The 17,400-nt window shown below is 45.7% G+C and overlaps 1 protein-coding gene across 9 annotated transcripts; it reads left to right on the plus strand.

Moving 5' to 3' along the window:
* The first annotated feature begins 6,791 nt into the window (after nucleotides 1-6,791).
* On the plus strand, nucleotides 6,792-12,504 carry SRSF5 (serine and arginine rich splicing factor 5). Of its 9 annotated transcripts, none has more exons than XM_036311253.1 (9): nucleotides 6,795-6,948; nucleotides 7,397-7,736; nucleotides 7,834-7,978; nucleotides 8,301-8,371; nucleotides 8,507-8,605; nucleotides 9,252-9,321; nucleotides 10,535-10,608; nucleotides 11,006-11,116; nucleotides 11,640-12,504. In XM_036311253.1, exons 3-9 carry the CDS (start codon nucleotides 7,853-7,855, stop codon nucleotides 11,929-11,931), a joined length of 843 nt encoding a protein of 280 aa, XP_036167146.1. In that variant the 5' UTR covers nucleotides 6,795-6,948; nucleotides 7,397-7,736; nucleotides 7,834-7,852; the 3' UTR covers nucleotides 11,932-12,504. The 9 variants fall into 9 exon arrangements, with proteins under 9 accessions (XP_036167171.1, XP_036167146.1, XP_036167191.1 ...); XM_036311269.1 differs by having other exon boundaries at nucleotides 6,806-6,944; XM_036311239.1 differs by having other exon boundaries at nucleotides 6,811-7,070.
* Nucleotides 12,505-17,400: the final 4,896 nt, after the last annotated feature.

Raw genomic sequence — 17,400 nt, forward strand, 5'->3', positions numbered from 1 at the left:
CACATTACATGCACTGCCTCAACACAATCCTTGTAACAACCCTAGGGATTAAGTACTGTGATTGACCCATTTCTCACATGAGGAAACTGAGGCTTAGAGAGTTCCAGCAACATTCTGGAAGTCATAGATCGACTTCTTAACAAATCTTGTAGGAATGCTGTGATGTGCCAGGTCCTAGTTTAGTCTCTGGAGCGTACCATGGCAAGTGTTGGGCCTGAGTTCCAGCTCACATCAGAATCCAGCTGCTGCATGCTTTGCTGACAGCTTGGTGGCTTCCCTTGTGTGATCTGGCCCATGGCTGTCCTTCGTAACAGCCAAGATGCTTCGGTTCTAACTCGTAAGTGCTTATGCTAAGTCCACTTTCACATTCCAGCTCTCACCCTTGTAACACAGAGACAAAAATGTACTAAATGATGTGACATTTTCTCTCCTGACTTAAAAATGCAATAATCATTTTTAGGGGTAACTCCTATAACTTGGAAAGAAAACCCTTTAGAAGCACAGAGTTAGAAAAGACATACTGGGTTCAATTCAAGGTTCCACCACATCCAGCTGTGTGACTTAGAGTTTTGGTCTCAACATATTTTTAAAAAGGAGAATATGAACTAACTTCAGAAAGTTGTATAAGGGCTGAATAGGCAATAAATACAAAGCCCCAGCCCTATGCCTGGCATGTAGTAAGGGATTTCTGGGGCCATCTAATGCACAGAAATGGATCACAGGAAGGTCATGCTGCAAGCTTTTGCAAACAGGGCCATGGCAGGAACACCAGAAAGTAAGATGTTTTGGGCAGAGTAGATCAGAAGATTCTCTAAGCCTGTTTCCTCATTTAAAAAATGTTATAACATTTTGAGGAAAATAATTCCCATTAACATTTTATAACATGGAAGAGTTGGTATGAGGACTGAACACAGTCGTGGCTCAGGAAACAGCAGCTGGCAATATTGAGAGGAATGGTAAGGACAATATGCTTAAGTGCCCTGAATTTAAACTTATCTTGATGTTAGCATGATTTCCATTGGAAATCCACTTCCCTGTGACGGTCCCAATAGGGCCCCAGCCATAGCCTGAGTGAGATGTGTTTGGAGGAGGGAAGATGGAGCCAGATGACAGACAGGTTTTATGAACAAAAATGCGAGTGCCCAGACCTAGGTCAGCACGCCTCTAACACTCCTGGGTATGAGAATCACCTGCAGCCCTTACTAACACACTAGGGCTCCAACCCAGACAATTTAAATCAGAATTTTTGCCAGTAGGGACCCAGGCAGCAGAATGTTATAAACACTTCCTAGGTGATTTTAGTGTACAGTTGGTGTTGAGAAACACTCATCTAGGCACTCAAATTAAAGTACCGTCCTGGGTTCACAGGTATTTTAATTATTGTGCACTAAATTAAGCAACAATAAAATCAGGAGGTAGCAATAGAAAGAAGTCAGGTATGTAGGGATGAATCTGAGTCAAAACTGAACATTAAAAAACCCCATATACTTCCAAGAGAGATTAAGGATATTTATTCCTTCAAAAAATCTTTAGAATTATTAGCTAGAATAACGGAAGCAACACGTTTTTAGTGTTGAAAGTTCTGGATAGGAATTTTTAAACTTTTGGTGAGATTCAGGGCATATTCAGAGAAATAGAATAGCTTGGTCAGAATAAATATTTTCCCCAGGCATGTAGTTGTGGCATGTAAGTGAAAAAAGATATAAATCTGAACATACACTGTTGACCATTACTATATTAAAACAAAGAAACATGGGAAATGCCTATGATTAAGTTTTATGAATAAATTCTACTAAGTTTCATGATACTGAATTGGGTGCCAATTGCAGGGGTCCAGCCCCAGCGGTCCAGGGGTTCCCAAAGGTGTGGACGGAGTCAGCGAAGAATGAAGGTCATGGAGACAGCGTTCAGATCATCAGCATAGTTGGGTTCTCTCTTTATTCTCCTGTTACATCTGTATTTATACCATTTGATCCTATAAGCATGCCTCTATAGTTACATCATCATATGTTTTGGATCCTCCTTTGACCTTCTACAGTTCCTTGTTTTATGTTTATAGTTTCTTACCTGACCTTTGATAAAAATCTTATCTCTATCTAGCTCTGTTGATTTTAATCTTGTCTAGGTTAGTCTCTGTTCCATTATAAGGGCTAGTTTGTTGTCTCTATTCCAAGGTCATTATCCTATTGCTATAAGGAGATTTTCCTATTCTATGGCCTAAGTAAGGATTATGTAGCTTAAGTGTGATTGTTCATAGTTAAGGTGATTAACTACCCGCCTGGCACTTAGTTACAGGGTTTTACTGATTTATTCCCTTCCCTAGCCCCATTAATCCTTAACTCCAGGGAAACATTCACACCTGGGGAAACAACTTTTCTCAGGGAGGTGGCTCTGGTTATAATACATAGCACTAAAAAAGGGGGAGCAAACATATTAAGAACAGTATGCTATATACGCCAGGTCCCTTGAAACATATGCTGTGCAGATGTTTCTTCCCTGCAGCGACTGTGTCAAGCAGCAAGGATGGACTGGCTTCCGGCACCTCACGGTTGGGAATAAGAATGGCCTTTTACATTTCCATATCTGTGTTTTTTTAAAAAAAATGCTGGTGTCATTTTTGAATGGAAAAAGAAAACATATTAAATGGTCAGGACAAAAACCATAAAAAGGAAATAGAACGAAATATAATAAAAGGTGGATTTGGTGAGATAGGATCATGAGTATTCTTTCAATTATTTTTCCTGTTGAACATTTTTGCTATAGTAAGACTATATGTCTTTTTACAATTGGAATAAAATAAACTCTATCTAATCTAATAAAAGAGAAACATGGTAATTGGCGTACGACCGCTACCCTTCCCATTGGCTAATCAGGGAGATATGCAAATTAACTGTCAGCCAAGATGGCGGCCGGCAGCCAGGCAGCTTGAAACTAACATGAGGCTTGCTTGCTTCAGTGATGGAGGAAACCAACGTTCCCCGCCTGCCTTGCAGGCCTCTGAGCCTGCAGTTTGAAACATTTTAACAAATATAGAAGCTAAAAAAAACACCCAGAAACCAGCTTTCAGCGAGCTGGGATCTCAGAGCTGGAGTCAGAGCTGGAGTTATACATTGTTTCGATTACCTACTTTCAGCAGCGGAGGCCTAAGAGCTGGAGCCTCAGAGCTAAAGCTGGCCCAGAATTTAAAAAAAAAAAAAAAAAAAAGACCAACTGGTTTGGCTCAGTGGATAGAACGTCAGCCTGCGAACTGAAGGGTCACAGGTTCAATTCCAGTCAATGGCGCATATACCTTGGTTGCGGGCACATCCCCATTAGGGGGTGTGCCTGAGGCAGCTAAATTGATGTTTCTCTCTCATCAATGTTTCTAACTCTCTATCCCTCTCCCTTTCTCTCCGTAAAAAATCAATAAAATTATTTAAAAAAAAAAAGAAAAAAAGGAGCAGTTGGGAGCTTCCGTCACCTGCCAGCCTGAAAACAGCCCTCAGCCCCTCACCCAGACTGGCCAGGCACCCCAGTGGGGACCCCCACCCTGAAGGGTGTGTGACCAGCTGCAAACAGCCCTCAGCCCCTCACCCAGGCTGGCCAGGCACCCCAGTGGGGACCCCAACCCTGAAGGGTGTGTGACCAGCTGCAAACAGCCATCATCCCCTCACCCAGGCTGGCCAAGCACCCCAGTGGGGACCCCCACCCTGAATGGTGTGTGACCAGCTGCAAACAGCCATCATCCCCTCACCCAGGCTGGCCAGGCACCCCAGTGGGGACCCCCACCCTGATCCAGGACACCCTTCAGGGCAAACCAGCCAGCCCCACCCATGCACCAGGCCTCTATCCTATATAGTAAAAGGGTAATACGCCTCCCAGCACCGGGATCAGCATGACAGGGGGCAGCGCCCAAACCCCCTGATCGCCCTGCGGCTCTGTGTGTGACAGGGGGTGGGGCCACAACCTCCCTATCCGCCCTGCTCTGTTCGTGACAGGGGAAGGCACCCCAACCTCCTGATCAGCCCTGCTCTGTGCCTGATACGGGGGAGCTCCCCAACCTCTGATCACCCTGCGGCTCTGTGTGTGACAGGGTACGGCGCCCCAACACCCTGATCGGCCCTGCTGTGTGTGTGACAGGGTGTGGCGCCCCAACCTCCCCCCCCGCCCCCCCACGGGCCCTGCTCTGTGTGTGACAGGGTAGAGCCATAACCTCCCCATCAGCCCTGCCCTGAGTGTGAGAGTGGCGGCGCCCCAACCCCCTGATTGGCCCTGCTTTGTGGGTGATAGAGGGTGGCGCCACAACCCCCACCCCTCTCACAGGCCCTGCTCTGTGTGTGATGGGGTAGAGCCATAACCTCCCCATCGGCCCTGCCCTGAGTGTGAGAGTGGTGGCACCCCAACCCCCTGATCCGCCCTACTCTCTGCGTGACAGGGGGCAGCGCCCCAATCCCCGGATTGGCCCTGCTCTGTGCGTGACAGGGGGTGGCGCCGCAACCTCCCCATCAACCCTGACTTGAGTGTGACAGGGGGCGGTGCCCCAACCCCCCATCGGCCCTTCTCTGTGCCCGACCAGGGGCTGCACCTAGGGATTGGGCCTGCCCTCTGCCACCTGGGAGCAGGCCTAAGCCAGCAGGTCATTATCTCCCGAGGGGTCCCAGACTGCGAGAGGGCACAGGCCAGGCTGAGGGACCCCCCGCTTCCCCCCGAGTGCCCAAATTTTTGTGCACCAGGCCTCTAGTTTAGAAATAAAGATCAAATCCTGTCTCTGTTATGATTTTGTTATCTGGCAAAGGGAGCTGGGTGGAGTATTCACAGTTTAAAGCCTAGGAATTGGCTAGCTTAGGAATTGGCAAACATTTTCTGTAAAGGGCCAGATAGTGAATATTTTAGGTTTTGTGGGCCTATGGTCTCTATTACAAATACTCAGCCCTGACAACACAGGACAATAGCTATAGACAGTAATTAAGTGAAAGAGAGTGGCTGTTTTTCCAAAAAACCCCTTTATTTATGGAAAATTACCTTTGAATTTCATATACTCTCCTTTTGATTTGCCCCAGCTCCCAACCATTTAAAAATGTAAAACCATCCTCAATAATGAAAGGATTATTAGGAGTATACACAGACGACTGTAGGATCCCATGGGAGTAAAAGTATTTCTGCTCATGGAACATGAGTTTATTGGGGGGACTGTTAAACAATCTGGTATGGAGACCGATGAGGCAGTTGTCATGGAACAAGCAAGCATCGCAGAAGATAAATGGTTTTAAATACAGTATAACTCACTAGGCACTACTAACGAAAAGTTGCCTTTGCGGAAATCACAAACTTTCTAAGGTAAGTTAGTTAAGAGAAAAGGCCTTATTAGAAAAGTTAGTCCTAAGAAAACCGCAACACCGGGGCTGAAGGCAGCCCCTTTGTTCACGGTGTACACCACTACTGGTTTTCTTACCTCCCAGGAAACCTTTTCTAGATTCCTTTCTCTTATGGCAGCAAAAAATGATGGTCAGTGAGTGAAATCACAAGCGGTTGCTTCACGTCAACACAGAATGTAGAAAATAACGGGAAGGCTGATTTTCAAAAATTATGCAGAAAGCAAACTAATTCAGTCAGTCCTGGCGTGGGGCAGTGTGTGCACTGTGAGATGCCAATGCACACGAGGCCGGGGGGAAGCATTCCCTTTTACCGAGGACATGTTTGCCTTTAAAATCATCCTTAATTCCCCCACCCGATAGACAGCTAACCTCTCAATTTCGCTGAGTACCTGCGGAGGCTCTTTTTAGAATAAACATACAAATGCAGGGATGGATGAGCCCACGCTGGACACTGTCCGAGTTCCGTCCGAGTTCCTCCGGGCCCAGGTCAGGGGAGGTCGGAGCCGGGGGCCAGGAGCTCGGCTCCTCCTCGAACGACGTTATCTATCTGTGTAACTCCGGTTACCAGCAGCAACCCCAGACTCTGGGCGCCTCTCAAGAACGGGGCGCCTCGGGTGCCACCCAAAAGCAGAGAAGAAAAGTAAACTTGCCCCATCTTTATGCTCCAACTTCTAAGCCTGCCACCTTCCCGGGAACGCGCGGAGGTGAGGAGTGCAGGGCTGCGTTTGGAAACCACCACACCCTGTTTGCGGAGCGGCAGGCGCTCGCGCGTTACGTTACGGAAACCTGACCCGGGAGGGGTCGCCGAACGCCGCGGGGCCGAAAGCAGCGGGAACCTGGCGCGGCCAGCTCAGGTGCAGGGCAGCGGAGATGCACCAATCGGCCTCCGGGACTCAATTCAAGACGGCCTTCCGGCGGCAGTCCCACGTTCAACACTTCACCCCGCGGAAACCTGCCGCTTAAAAAGCACGCACTCCCGCGGTCTTCTTACTGTCAACTACTCGTTCGTGGTTCGGTCCGCACCTCACTGCTCGTCAAGGAGCGTCTTCCAACGTTGCCCCCGAAATGGCCAGCGGCAGGGGCCAGCGATGGCCAGGTAGTTCTGCAAAGCCTGAGTTCCGGAGTTTCTTTTACCCAGGACTCTTCGGGGCATCTTAAAAAAAATTCCGATGAAAAAGCGGCGTCATTTGTCTCAGGGCATATTCATGCGAGAGAGAATGACGGACCGAACTTCACGGCCTAAAAGCTTCAAACGTCTTCAACCGCGGCCTTCCCAGCGCCGGGCACCTGACAGCGGCGCCCCGCCCCGCCCCTCGGCCCCGCCCACCGCGGGCGAGGCCGCTCGGCCGGTCCCAGGTGACAGGGCCCCGACCCCTCAGAGACTTCCGTCCTCGGATCCAAGGGGGAGGGTCTATGGGCGGCCCCGGAAGTGACGCAAGGCGCACCCTCCATTTTGTAGAACGCGGAGCAGCTAAGTGCGTCAGTTGTCGAGAGACGTAGACGAGTTGAGTCCTGGTCTGCGGGGAGGCAGACAGCTCCGTCGCAGACTACGGACCTCTCTTGGGTCTCAGCTGCCAAAGATCCCGTCCGGTAGGTGAGTGGCTCACTTTGAGGGAATGGCTTCTCGGATCGAGGCTTCTTCATGGCCACTCGGATCAGTGGCCAGGGCTGCTCTCTTTGCGGAGGACGGCGTCCAATGAGCGCAGTTTACTCGAGGTGGGCGCTGGGGCACGTCTCCCTTGGGGTCTTGTTTGAGGGGAAGTGAAGGTGGAAGGGCGGTCTTGGTTCTGGTCGTTTTTCCTGCGGGGTTGTGTGCCCCTCCCTGCCTCTTGACTTCCTCCTTGGCCGAACCCCGGGAGTAGTGGGCTGGGGTTGGGGTGTGGCGGCCCGGGGTTTCTGCGGGCGGGGATGGAGACTCCGGAACGGTGGAGTCGGGGGAGGGCGTGGGAGGAGGGAGTTGGGCACGCGCGGCTCTGCCCACCGCTGGCGCCGCCGCCGCCATTTTGTGGCTGTCTAGCGTCCGCCCGCCGCCCTCTGCGCAGGCGCGGCCGTGGCGTCGCGAGATTCCGGCTTCCACCTGCTGTGACGCTCCAGGGAGGCGGCGACGCTCGCGCGGCCCGTCGCCATTGGGCTGGCCGCGCGGAGGGCGGCGCCGGCCCCGCCCGCACTTCTCGGCCTTTCCTAACTGCGGCAGATGGGAGGGGGCCAGAAGAGCCGGGGCGAGTGTGAGGCTGCGCAGTTCCGGAGGCGGCAGTGGGCGTTGCGGTGGCTGCGTTCTGGGCCCAGGGAAGGATCGTGTTGGGAGCCGAGTTTTAATTTTGTCTGCAAGGGACCCGGCCTAATAAGAGGCACTCTTGGCAATCTTGTTTATAACATCACCCGGTAAACATTTTATTTTATGCCGTTCATGTTTTTGACCCCTGGACCAGCCGTTCTTCTGACATTCACGCGGGGTGTCTCCACTGAATTATTCTAACAGGAAGTACTAGCCGGGCGCCATGAGCGGCTGTCGAGTCTTCATCGGGAGGCTAAATCCAGCGGCCAGGGAGAAAGACGTGGAAAGATTCTTCAAGGGATATGGGCGAATACGAGATATCGATCTGAAAAGAGGCTTTGGTTTTGTGGTGAGTGTTTAGAACTGGTTGGATTACCTGTTGTTACGCTGGTAAAGCTTTTGATGAGCAACGTTTTTTTTATCTTATTGAGGCAGGTAGAGGGTCTTTAGAAAATGCGTGCATCCTGAAGGCAGTGAATTTCCTTAAGGAAGAAAAGAGCCTCACTACTGACTGGGGAACCACTCCTGGTCACTTGTCAAATAGGCTTATTGATAGGGTACTGTCATTAAGATACTTCCTTACTGTTAAATGCTTTTAGTGCTCCTATTGCTGTAGAATACACTTTTAAGACTGCCAAGTAGTATATGTTTTTTTCATGCTTGTATTTTAGGAATTTGAGGATCCCAGGGATGCTGATGATGCTGTATATGAACTTGATGGAAAAGAACTCTGCAGTGAAAGGTGAGAATCTTGATTTTAGTTTTACAGTTAGTTAGCATTGTAAAATAGAGCAGACTAGGGTGCGTTGGAGCATTTTCCTAAGTAGATCTCTTACATAGTTTGTGTGGATAATGAAGATTTTCTTCTCTTCCTTAGGGTTACTATTGAACATGCTCGAGCTCGATCTCGAGGTGGGAGAGGTAGAGGGCGATACTCTGATCGCTTTAGTAGTCGCAGACCTCGAAATGATAGACGGTATGTGATGGCCAGTGGCTGTTTTGAATAATCATTACTGCACGACTATTTAATGATTAAGTACTGTCCTGTATAATAGCCTAATATGCAAAGTGAACACGGAACGACCAGTCGCTATGACATGCACTGACTACCAGGGGGCAGACGCATATCGCAGGAGCTGCCCCCTGATGGTCAGTGCGCTCCCACAGGGGGGCAGGGGGTGCCCCTGTTCAGCCAGAAGCCGGGCTCATGGCTGGTGAGCTCAGCGGCATTGGTGGGAGCCTCTCCCGCCTCTGAGGCAGCACTAAGGATGTCTGACTGAGGCCCGGGGGAGCCAGGCCTAAACCAGCAGTCAGACATCCCATCCCCTGAGGGTTCCGCAGGCAGGGCTGAGGGGAACACCCCACCCTCCCAGTGCACGAATTTTGTTCATTGGCCCTCTAGTTAGCAATAAGTGATTCTGGTATTTACCAAGAAAGTCAGTTCTCGTGCCTATGTCAGTTCACTGTTTCGGTTAAGTCACTATAATGAAGCATAAAATAATTAAACAGTTGATGAAATCATTTGAATGGCTTATGTCTGAATGCATAAACTTGCTCATAGTTGGAACAAAATTGCGAATTGCTGTATTTCTTCCATTGAGAATACTTGTTTTTTTTCTCAGAAATGCTCCACCTGTAAGAACAGAAAATCGGCTTATAGTTGAAAATTTGTCTTCAAGAGTCAGCTGGCAGGTGTGTAGAAATTCAGTTTTGAGATATTTTAATGTGGCTTTTTAAAAACTAATGGAATGGGTAGCTAAAGTTTTATTAACATTTTATTAAAAGTAGTTCTATTTTTAATTAAATTAATGGACTTAATTGTAATTTTAAAATTTTAATTTAATGTAACTGGGGGATATTGCAAATTTTAATATTAGTGATCAAATGTAAATGTTTTTGAGGATATTTTTTCTTGTTCTTAAAATCAATTTTAACCAAATATTAAACCCTTTATTTGCCAGCCTATCTGTGTCGTTGGCCTTATGACGAGGAGTGCCTGTGGGTTATCCTAATCGTTGTCTTGGTCACTCTTGGTTGGGCCTGGTTGACTTTGCCAGTCAGCTCCTACAGTGATCAATTGGCCACCTCTAGATCTGTGTTTGCCGGTCTAGACGTAATCGGGGCACTTACTTGGAGTGCCAGGTTGCAGCGATCCCAGAGCGCTGATAACGTGATCTGATCCCTAAGTTGAGAGCTGTCTTCCTGTAACGCTTCGAATAAGAGGTCCTGGTCGAACGATACGAAATTAGTTGGTCGTTGGAATCCTGTTCGCAGTAAAGTGGTCCTTGGTAACTAACTGCACAAGAGTAGAACATGTCTGCATCGCCAATAGTCTGCTAATAGGGAGGGCTGTGCGATTAAAGGCTTCCATCGATTGGGTAGTGTCCTTCAAGTGGGTGGCGAAGAGCCAGTCGGGCATATGTCATGAAGGTTTCTTCGACCGATTAACGGTTTGCTGCTTGACTAGCCTAGGGAAATAATAATAAAGGTAAAGTAAACTTTTTTAATGACATATGGGGCACAAAATAATTGATGTCTTGTAAATGTTCTGTTTTTAAATATAAAATTTCTACTTTAGTCTTTAAAAATATGTACTGTTTCTACTTGTTTGTTTTTTTTGTTTTGTTTTTTGTTTTCCTTTTGTATTGAGCTCAGTATAGACTAATACTACTTAATGTTAACATCTAAATTTCCTTTAGCATTTTGCTTAAAAGCAATATGCTATTTACTTATTTCGTGCCCTGACATAAATACTTTTTGAATTCTGATAGAATACAAGTGTGGTAAATGCCATGTTTGTACTTTATCTAACATCTTCTCTTTCAGTAGTCTTGTTTTTATATCATGTTGTTGTTTGTGTGTCACGTTTCCTTTTCTCTGCATGACACAATTGTCTTGTGTTAAGGATCTCAAAGATTTCATGAGACAAGCTGGAGAAGTAACCTTTGCGGATGCACATCGACCTAAATTAAATGAAGGGTAAGTAAATACTGTAGATTGTAAGCCTGTTAAAATACCTTGGCAGTTTTATTGTGAATGTTGTTCTCAGTACTTAAAATTTGCGAATGCTCTTGGTTCTCAGGTGAGTTTGCTTCAGGGGACTTTTGGCAATGTCTGGCATCTTGTGGATAAAGGCCAGGGATGCATATAAACAATGCACAGGAAAGCCCCTAACAACAAACTTTGTCTGGGCTAAATTGTCAACAATTAGGGGGTTGAGAAGCCTTGCTCTAATGCCGTGTTATTCATCGAGAGTTAAAAACTCTTGATACAGTAATAGCAAAATGAGCATGGAAAAGGTACTTAATCTAGATTCCTTTGTGAGACTGTCAGGTGTACATAACTTCACAAATGTTTTTTTCTTTTTCCTCGCTAGGGTGGTTGAGTTCGCCTCTTATGGTGATTTAAAGAATGCTATTGAAAAACTTTCTGGAAAGGAAATAAATGGGAGAAAAATAAAATTAATTGAAGGCAGCAAAAGGCACAGGTATCTCCTTAATATATATATATATATATTTTTAAATATATTTTATTGATTTTTTACAAAGAAGAAGGGAGAGAGACAGAGAGTTAGAAACATCGATGGGAGAGAAACATCGATCAGCCGCCTCCTGCACACTCCCTACTGGGGATGTGCCTGCAACCCAGGTACATGCCCTTGACCGGAATCGAACCTGGGACCTTTCAGTCCGCAGGCCGACACTCTATCCACTGAGCCAAACCGGTTTTGGCTCCTTAATATATTTTTAAAATATTTTGATTTTTACAGGAGAGGGAGAGCAAAACACCTATCCGTTGCCTCTTGTACGCCCCCTACTGGGGAACAAGCTCATCACCCAGGCAATGTGTCTTGACTGGAAAGAACCAGCAACCCTTCATTGCATGCATGGGACACAACGCCCAACTAACAGCCACACCGGCCAGGACACTAGCATTTTTAAGTCAAAGTTTTACTTAATGGATTTGTAGGGCCTGCAGCTTATGTTTTGTTTTTTTCCCCCCCTTACCAGTAGGTCACGAAGCAGGTCTCGTTCCCGGACTAGGAGTTCCTCTAGGTCTCGTAGCCGGTCTCGGTCTCGTTCTCGTTCTCGGAGTCGCAAGTCTTACAGCCGGTCTAGGAGCAGGAGCCGGAGCCGAAGCCGGAGCAAGTCCCGTTCTGTTAGTAGGTCTCCTGCACCTGAGAAGAGCCAGAAACGTGGTTCTTCAAGTAGATCTAAGTCTCCAGCATCTGTGGATCGCCAAAAGTCCAGGTCCAGGTCCAGGTCTCGGTCCCGGTCCAGATCAGTTGACAGTGGCAATTAAACTGTAAATAACTTGCCCAGGGGGCCTTTTTTTTAAAAAAAACCACAAACACAAAAAACAAAAACACAAATACCCAAATCATACTTGCTAAAAATTCTGGTAAGTATGTGCTTTTTTTGTGGGGGTGGGCTATGGAGGGGGGGTTGGATTGGGTTGGGCTGGATATCTTTGTAGATGTGGACCACCAAGGGTTGTTGAAACCTAATTGTATTAAATGTCTTTTGATAAGCCTTCTGCTCACATTTTTGTGAATGTCTGAAGTATATAGTTTGTGTATATTGACAGAGCTCTTTTATAACTAAAGCAAATTTAATTTTTTTGTACTAGAAAAATTTGAACATTTTAGTTCTTGGTTATTCAAATATGTTAATTCAAAATTAGTTTAATGTGTCAATTAAACTAATTAATAGCTTTGGACACTTAAAAGAGCTCTAAATTTGCTTGTACATAAAGGCTTAATTTGAGTTTTCCTTGTTAGGGTCATGGGTGTCCTCCCACCCACCCTTTAACAGCTGCTTGGCAAAGACTAACAAGCAGCTGTTAGTTATTGATAATAAAAGATTATAAAACTGCTTTTGTCTGTCTGTTTGAAGGATGTGTGTTATTTACTCCTCCCTTCCCATCTACATTCAACACAATTTCTTGCAGAGAACCTGAAGTCGTTTGGTTAGCTCAGGTTCTTTATTCTTAAAAAATTTGAACAGTACTTTTGACATTTCCTTTGTCTGTGACCCATGCTCTTTCCCTGTATCACCTGACTATTCTATTGGCATCAGGTTACTTGGGGCTTCCATAGTCAAGAGGACAATTTAGGAAGCAAATCATACAGTTAATGTTTTATGCTTTTCTTAAAGGTTGTACTACAGTTTTGGTGGACAAAAAGGTGTTTCTTTTGGGGGAGGGGGGTGGTATTTTTTAGATCCATGCACATGGCTTTTAAGGGGTTCACATGCTTTTTCTTTTAGTCCTGAGACATGGATGTCACAATATATGTGAAGAGGAAAATAATAGTGAAAGCTGCTTAAAATTCTCTATCCATCTTAAGAGTTAGATCCTGCTACCTGCAGGTAATGATTTAAAGGTACAGGAGTCTCAGAGATTGATTAGACCAGCCGTGGGCAAACTACGGCCCGCTTGAAATGAATAAAACTATTAAAAAAAAGACCGTACCCTTTTATGTAATGATGTTTACTTTGAATTTATATTAGTTCACACAAACACTCCATCCATGCTTTTGTTCCGGCCCTCCGGTCCAGTTTAAGAACCCATTGTGGCCTTCGAGTCAAAAAGTTTGCCCACCCCTGGATTAGACTTTAGTCCATATGAGTGCTAGTATTATATAAATACTTGGTAACTGAATCTTCAAAACTACCCATTAGGTAATAGTTTTACTGGAGGAAATTATGCCAAAGAGAAGAGCAAATAAATGTTAAACTGGTATTAGAGCCCATAAAGTCTAGTTCCAGAAGCCTAAAAACCACACCTTCAGTGCAGACCGTTACATAGCCCTGCAGGGATTTTGAGGAAAGCACCAAAAAGATTGCTTTGGTTTTCTCCACATGTGGGATCGACCAGGGGAAATTCTATTTGGGGTTGGATTTGAAAGCTTTTTGGTTTACTGGCATGGCCACTTCTCTCTCTTGAAGGCTAGAACTTGGGCCAGAAAATTGTGAAGCTGATTTTAGGGAGAGTTTATGTGATAACACATTGCGGACGGATCGTGAGAGTTCTGGTGTTTCCTGTTCTGAGGCTTGTGGCTAGTTATGAGAATTCTTTAAAAACATATTACCTTGTAAGATATGTAGCAATTTCAAAAAACAGTGGGTATTTAATTTTAAAGCATGCCTTTAACATTTATATAAAACGTTTTTTGTACTGGTTCAATAGAAACTTACCTGGCCACTGGGTAAAGCTAGCAAAACTGGTCCCACAATGTGTTAACTTGGATGGAGGGCACTGGCTTTGTTTGAAAGGGCAGAACCACCCAGCTGGCGTGCCTCAGTGGTTGTATGTTGACCTATGAACCAGGAGGTCACAGTTTGATATCTGGTCGGCACATGTGCTGGTTTCAGGCTCAATCCCCAGTGGGGGGTTGTGCAGGAGGTAGCTGATCAATGATCCTCATCATTGATGTTTCTATCTCCCTCTGAAGTAAATAAAAATGTATTAAAAATAAAATTGCCAGAACCTGCCCTGGCTGGGTGGCTCCATTGGTTGGTTGAAGTGTCCGGCTCACCAAAAAGTTACAGGTTTGATTCCCTGTCAGGGTAAATACCTAGGTTGTGGGTTCGATCCCTGGTCAGGGTGTGTTCAGGAAGCAACCTATTGATGTTTTCCTCTCAATTTTTTTGGGTGAGGATTAAGAAAAATGAAGTGGTAGAACCTAGTTTTTAACCCTTTAGGTGTTTAGAGTGTACCTCAGTGATATGTATGGTGTTAGGTACTTGGACATTTTACCAGTTGACTTTCTGATTTTTCCACCCCTGTAAAATAAGTGCCTTCTGTTTTAATATTACAAATAGTTTACTATACAGTGAGGCAATAAAATAAGACTCTTTAAGTAAAGGTAGAGAAGATGGACTTTGTTTGAACCAACAAGTTAGCCTAAATTTTAAGATCCAGGTTCTGAGAAGTCATGAGTGGAGTGGCCTTGAGCGCAAGCAGTTTTAAGACCAGCCTTTGCAGGGTATAGTGCAGCTTTTGTGCAACTTTCATCTAGCAAGCTGTAAGGAAAGTTTGAGAGTAGCATCTATTTTGCCTGTAACATTTTTAAAAAATATATTTTATTCGATTTTTTTACAGAGAGGAAGGGAGAGGGATAGAGAGTTAGAAACCGCGATCAGCTGCCTCCTGCATACCCCCCACTGGGGATGTGCCCCGCAACCAAGGTACATGCCCTTGACTGGAATCAAACCTGGGACCCTTGAGTCCGCAGGCCGACGCTCTATCCACTGAGCCAAACCGGTCAGGGCTGTAACATTTTTTTTAAAGTATAGTAGGTATCCTATATAATAAAAGGGTAATATGCAAATTTATCCTAGCGGTGGAATGACTAGGAACGACTGATTGTTACGATGCGCACTGACCACCAGGAGCAGACGCTCAATGCAGGAGCTGTCCCCTGGTGGTCAGTGCACTCCCACGGGAGCTCTGCTCAGCCACAAGCTGGGCTAACGGCTGCCAGTGCAGCGGTGGTGGTGGGAGCCTCTCCTCACTCCTCGACAGTGCTGAGGATGTTCGACTGTGGCTTAGGCCCACTCCCTGCCTAAGCCAGCAGGTGGACATCCCCTGAGGGGTTCTGGACTGCGAGAGTGTGCAGGCCTGGCTGAGGGACTCCCTCCCCCCTAGTGCATCAATTTTAGTGCCCTGGGTCTCTAGTCCTATCTAATAGAGAATATGCTAATTGACCCTCATGCCGTTGCAAAGATGGCAGTGCCCACAGCCAATAAAGAGGGAATATGCTAATTGACTGTCCCACCCTTAAATATGGCAGCATCCACAGCCAATAAGCGAATTTGCTAATTGACTGCCACGCCCTCAAAGTTGGCGGTGCCCAGTCCCATCAGCCCCACTGGGGCAGCAGGGGCACAGCAAGGCTGGGCCGCACACCTGCCTCTGGAGTCCCCCAGTCCCATCAGCCCTCCAGCTGCCCAGGGCCTGCTCAAGGCGCAGGCAAGCCTCAGATGGCGACTGCCCAGCTGCCCAGGGCTGCCCGAGGCTTGCGTTACCAGCAGTGGCAGCAGCAGAGGTGTGATGTTGCCTTCCCCTGATCACTGGGTCGCCTCCCGCCCCTGAGGGCTCTGGCAGGGCTGAGGGAACCCCCCTTCCAGTGCATGAATTTTCATGCACCAGGCCTCTAGTATAATATAACATTAGTTTCAGGTGTATAATACACAGTAATCATCTGTCATTATGCAGACTTACCACAATATTAACTATATTCCCCTTCATCTTTTTACATGGAGGGCAATAAATCTTAACTCCAGCCTTCACTTCCTCAAAAAGCTAAACTTGTTCTTATATTGCTTTATTGTACTTAACCAAGTTTCCTAGCAGATGATGTCTGCTAGATCTTAGAGAAAACAATTGGCATAGACAGGTCAATATGGATATAATATGTAAAAATGATAAATGGGAGACCTTTTCACATATCTTCATTTTTAATAGGGTATTAGTGACCCAAATCAGTGATTCTTAAGTTTGCTCTGGTACCAGGAATATTGATAGTCCTGGACATTTGCCAGACTGATGTCCTGAAATTAATGTCAGCTTCAGTTGTATCTAATCGTTAAATGATGTGAAAATCACAAGTAGCTAGGCATGGTAGGCTGTTTGCAAGTGTTATTAATATTAGTTGTTATTTAATATTTGACCCACTGCTTAGTGAACAATATGCAAAATGTTTAAATTTTGAGAAACTTTCAAGGATATCAATTTGAGTATTTTCTTTGACTTGAGAAACCACTCATTTTGGCAGCATCTTAACTCTGAATTTTGAGGGACCTTAATGTGAAAACCACTAGTGAACTGATGAAATATAGAATTATTCAATTAGTGAAACAATTCTATTGATTTTTGTATTGTTGCCTGGCTTTTTCTTGTTAAAATTCCCCCCTATCCCCTTGCTGGGATTACAGTTTTCCCCTCTACTGGGATTATATTCTTTCATTATGGCTGAGTTTTTGAGTTTGTCTTGTCTAGTTGCTTTTGCATACTTGGTGTCTTGTGTTCTCAAGAACTTTAATCCCAGTAATGACGGAAGGAACAGGATCTGGATTTTTAATGTTATTAGAAAGGATTTTTGAAGTCTACTAACCCTGCAGCTCTTTGAGCATTATTTTTTAGTAATAAAACTTGGAATGGCCCCAGCCAGTGTGGTTCAGTGGTTGAGCATTGACCTATGAACCAGGAGGTCAGGTTTCCATTCCCAGTTAGGGTACAAGCCTCGGTTGTGGGCTTGATCCCCAGTAGGGGGCGTGTAGGAGGCAGCTGATAGATGATTCTTATTGATGTTTCTGTCTCCCTTCTCTGAAATCAATAAAAATATTAAAAACAAAATCCCCTTGGAACTGGATTTGGGTATTTGATTTTGAGAAAATTTTTTTGAGTAGTTCACAAATCAAGTGCTTTTTAAAAATATCCCCACCCAAGGATGTATTTATTGATATTTTAGAGAGGGGGAGAGAGAGATACATCAATTGGCTGTCTCCCAGAGGCACCCCAACCGGTAACCTTTTGGTGTACAGGATTAAGCTCCAACCATTTGAGCCACCTGGCCAGAATGAGAAAGAGTGACTTTTATATGCCTAGCAGGCACTGTTTTAGGGATGCAGAGGTAAAAGGCAGTTTGGGTTCCTTTCAAAGGATTGTCATTGAGCAAGTTTTAACTTTTTTAAAAAAACAAGTATGAAATTCTAAGCTGGAGATAGGCGAGGCTTTTAGAATTAGACACCGCCCCCCCCCCCGCCT

The sequence above is a fragment of the Myotis myotis genome, unplaced genomic scaffold (assembly GCF_014108235.1).
Source record: "Myotis myotis isolate mMyoMyo1 unplaced genomic scaffold, mMyoMyo1.p scaffold_m19_p_1, whole genome shotgun sequence".
In the NCBI taxonomy this organism is placed as follows: Eukaryota; Metazoa; Chordata; class Mammalia; order Chiroptera; family Vespertilionidae; genus Myotis; species Myotis myotis.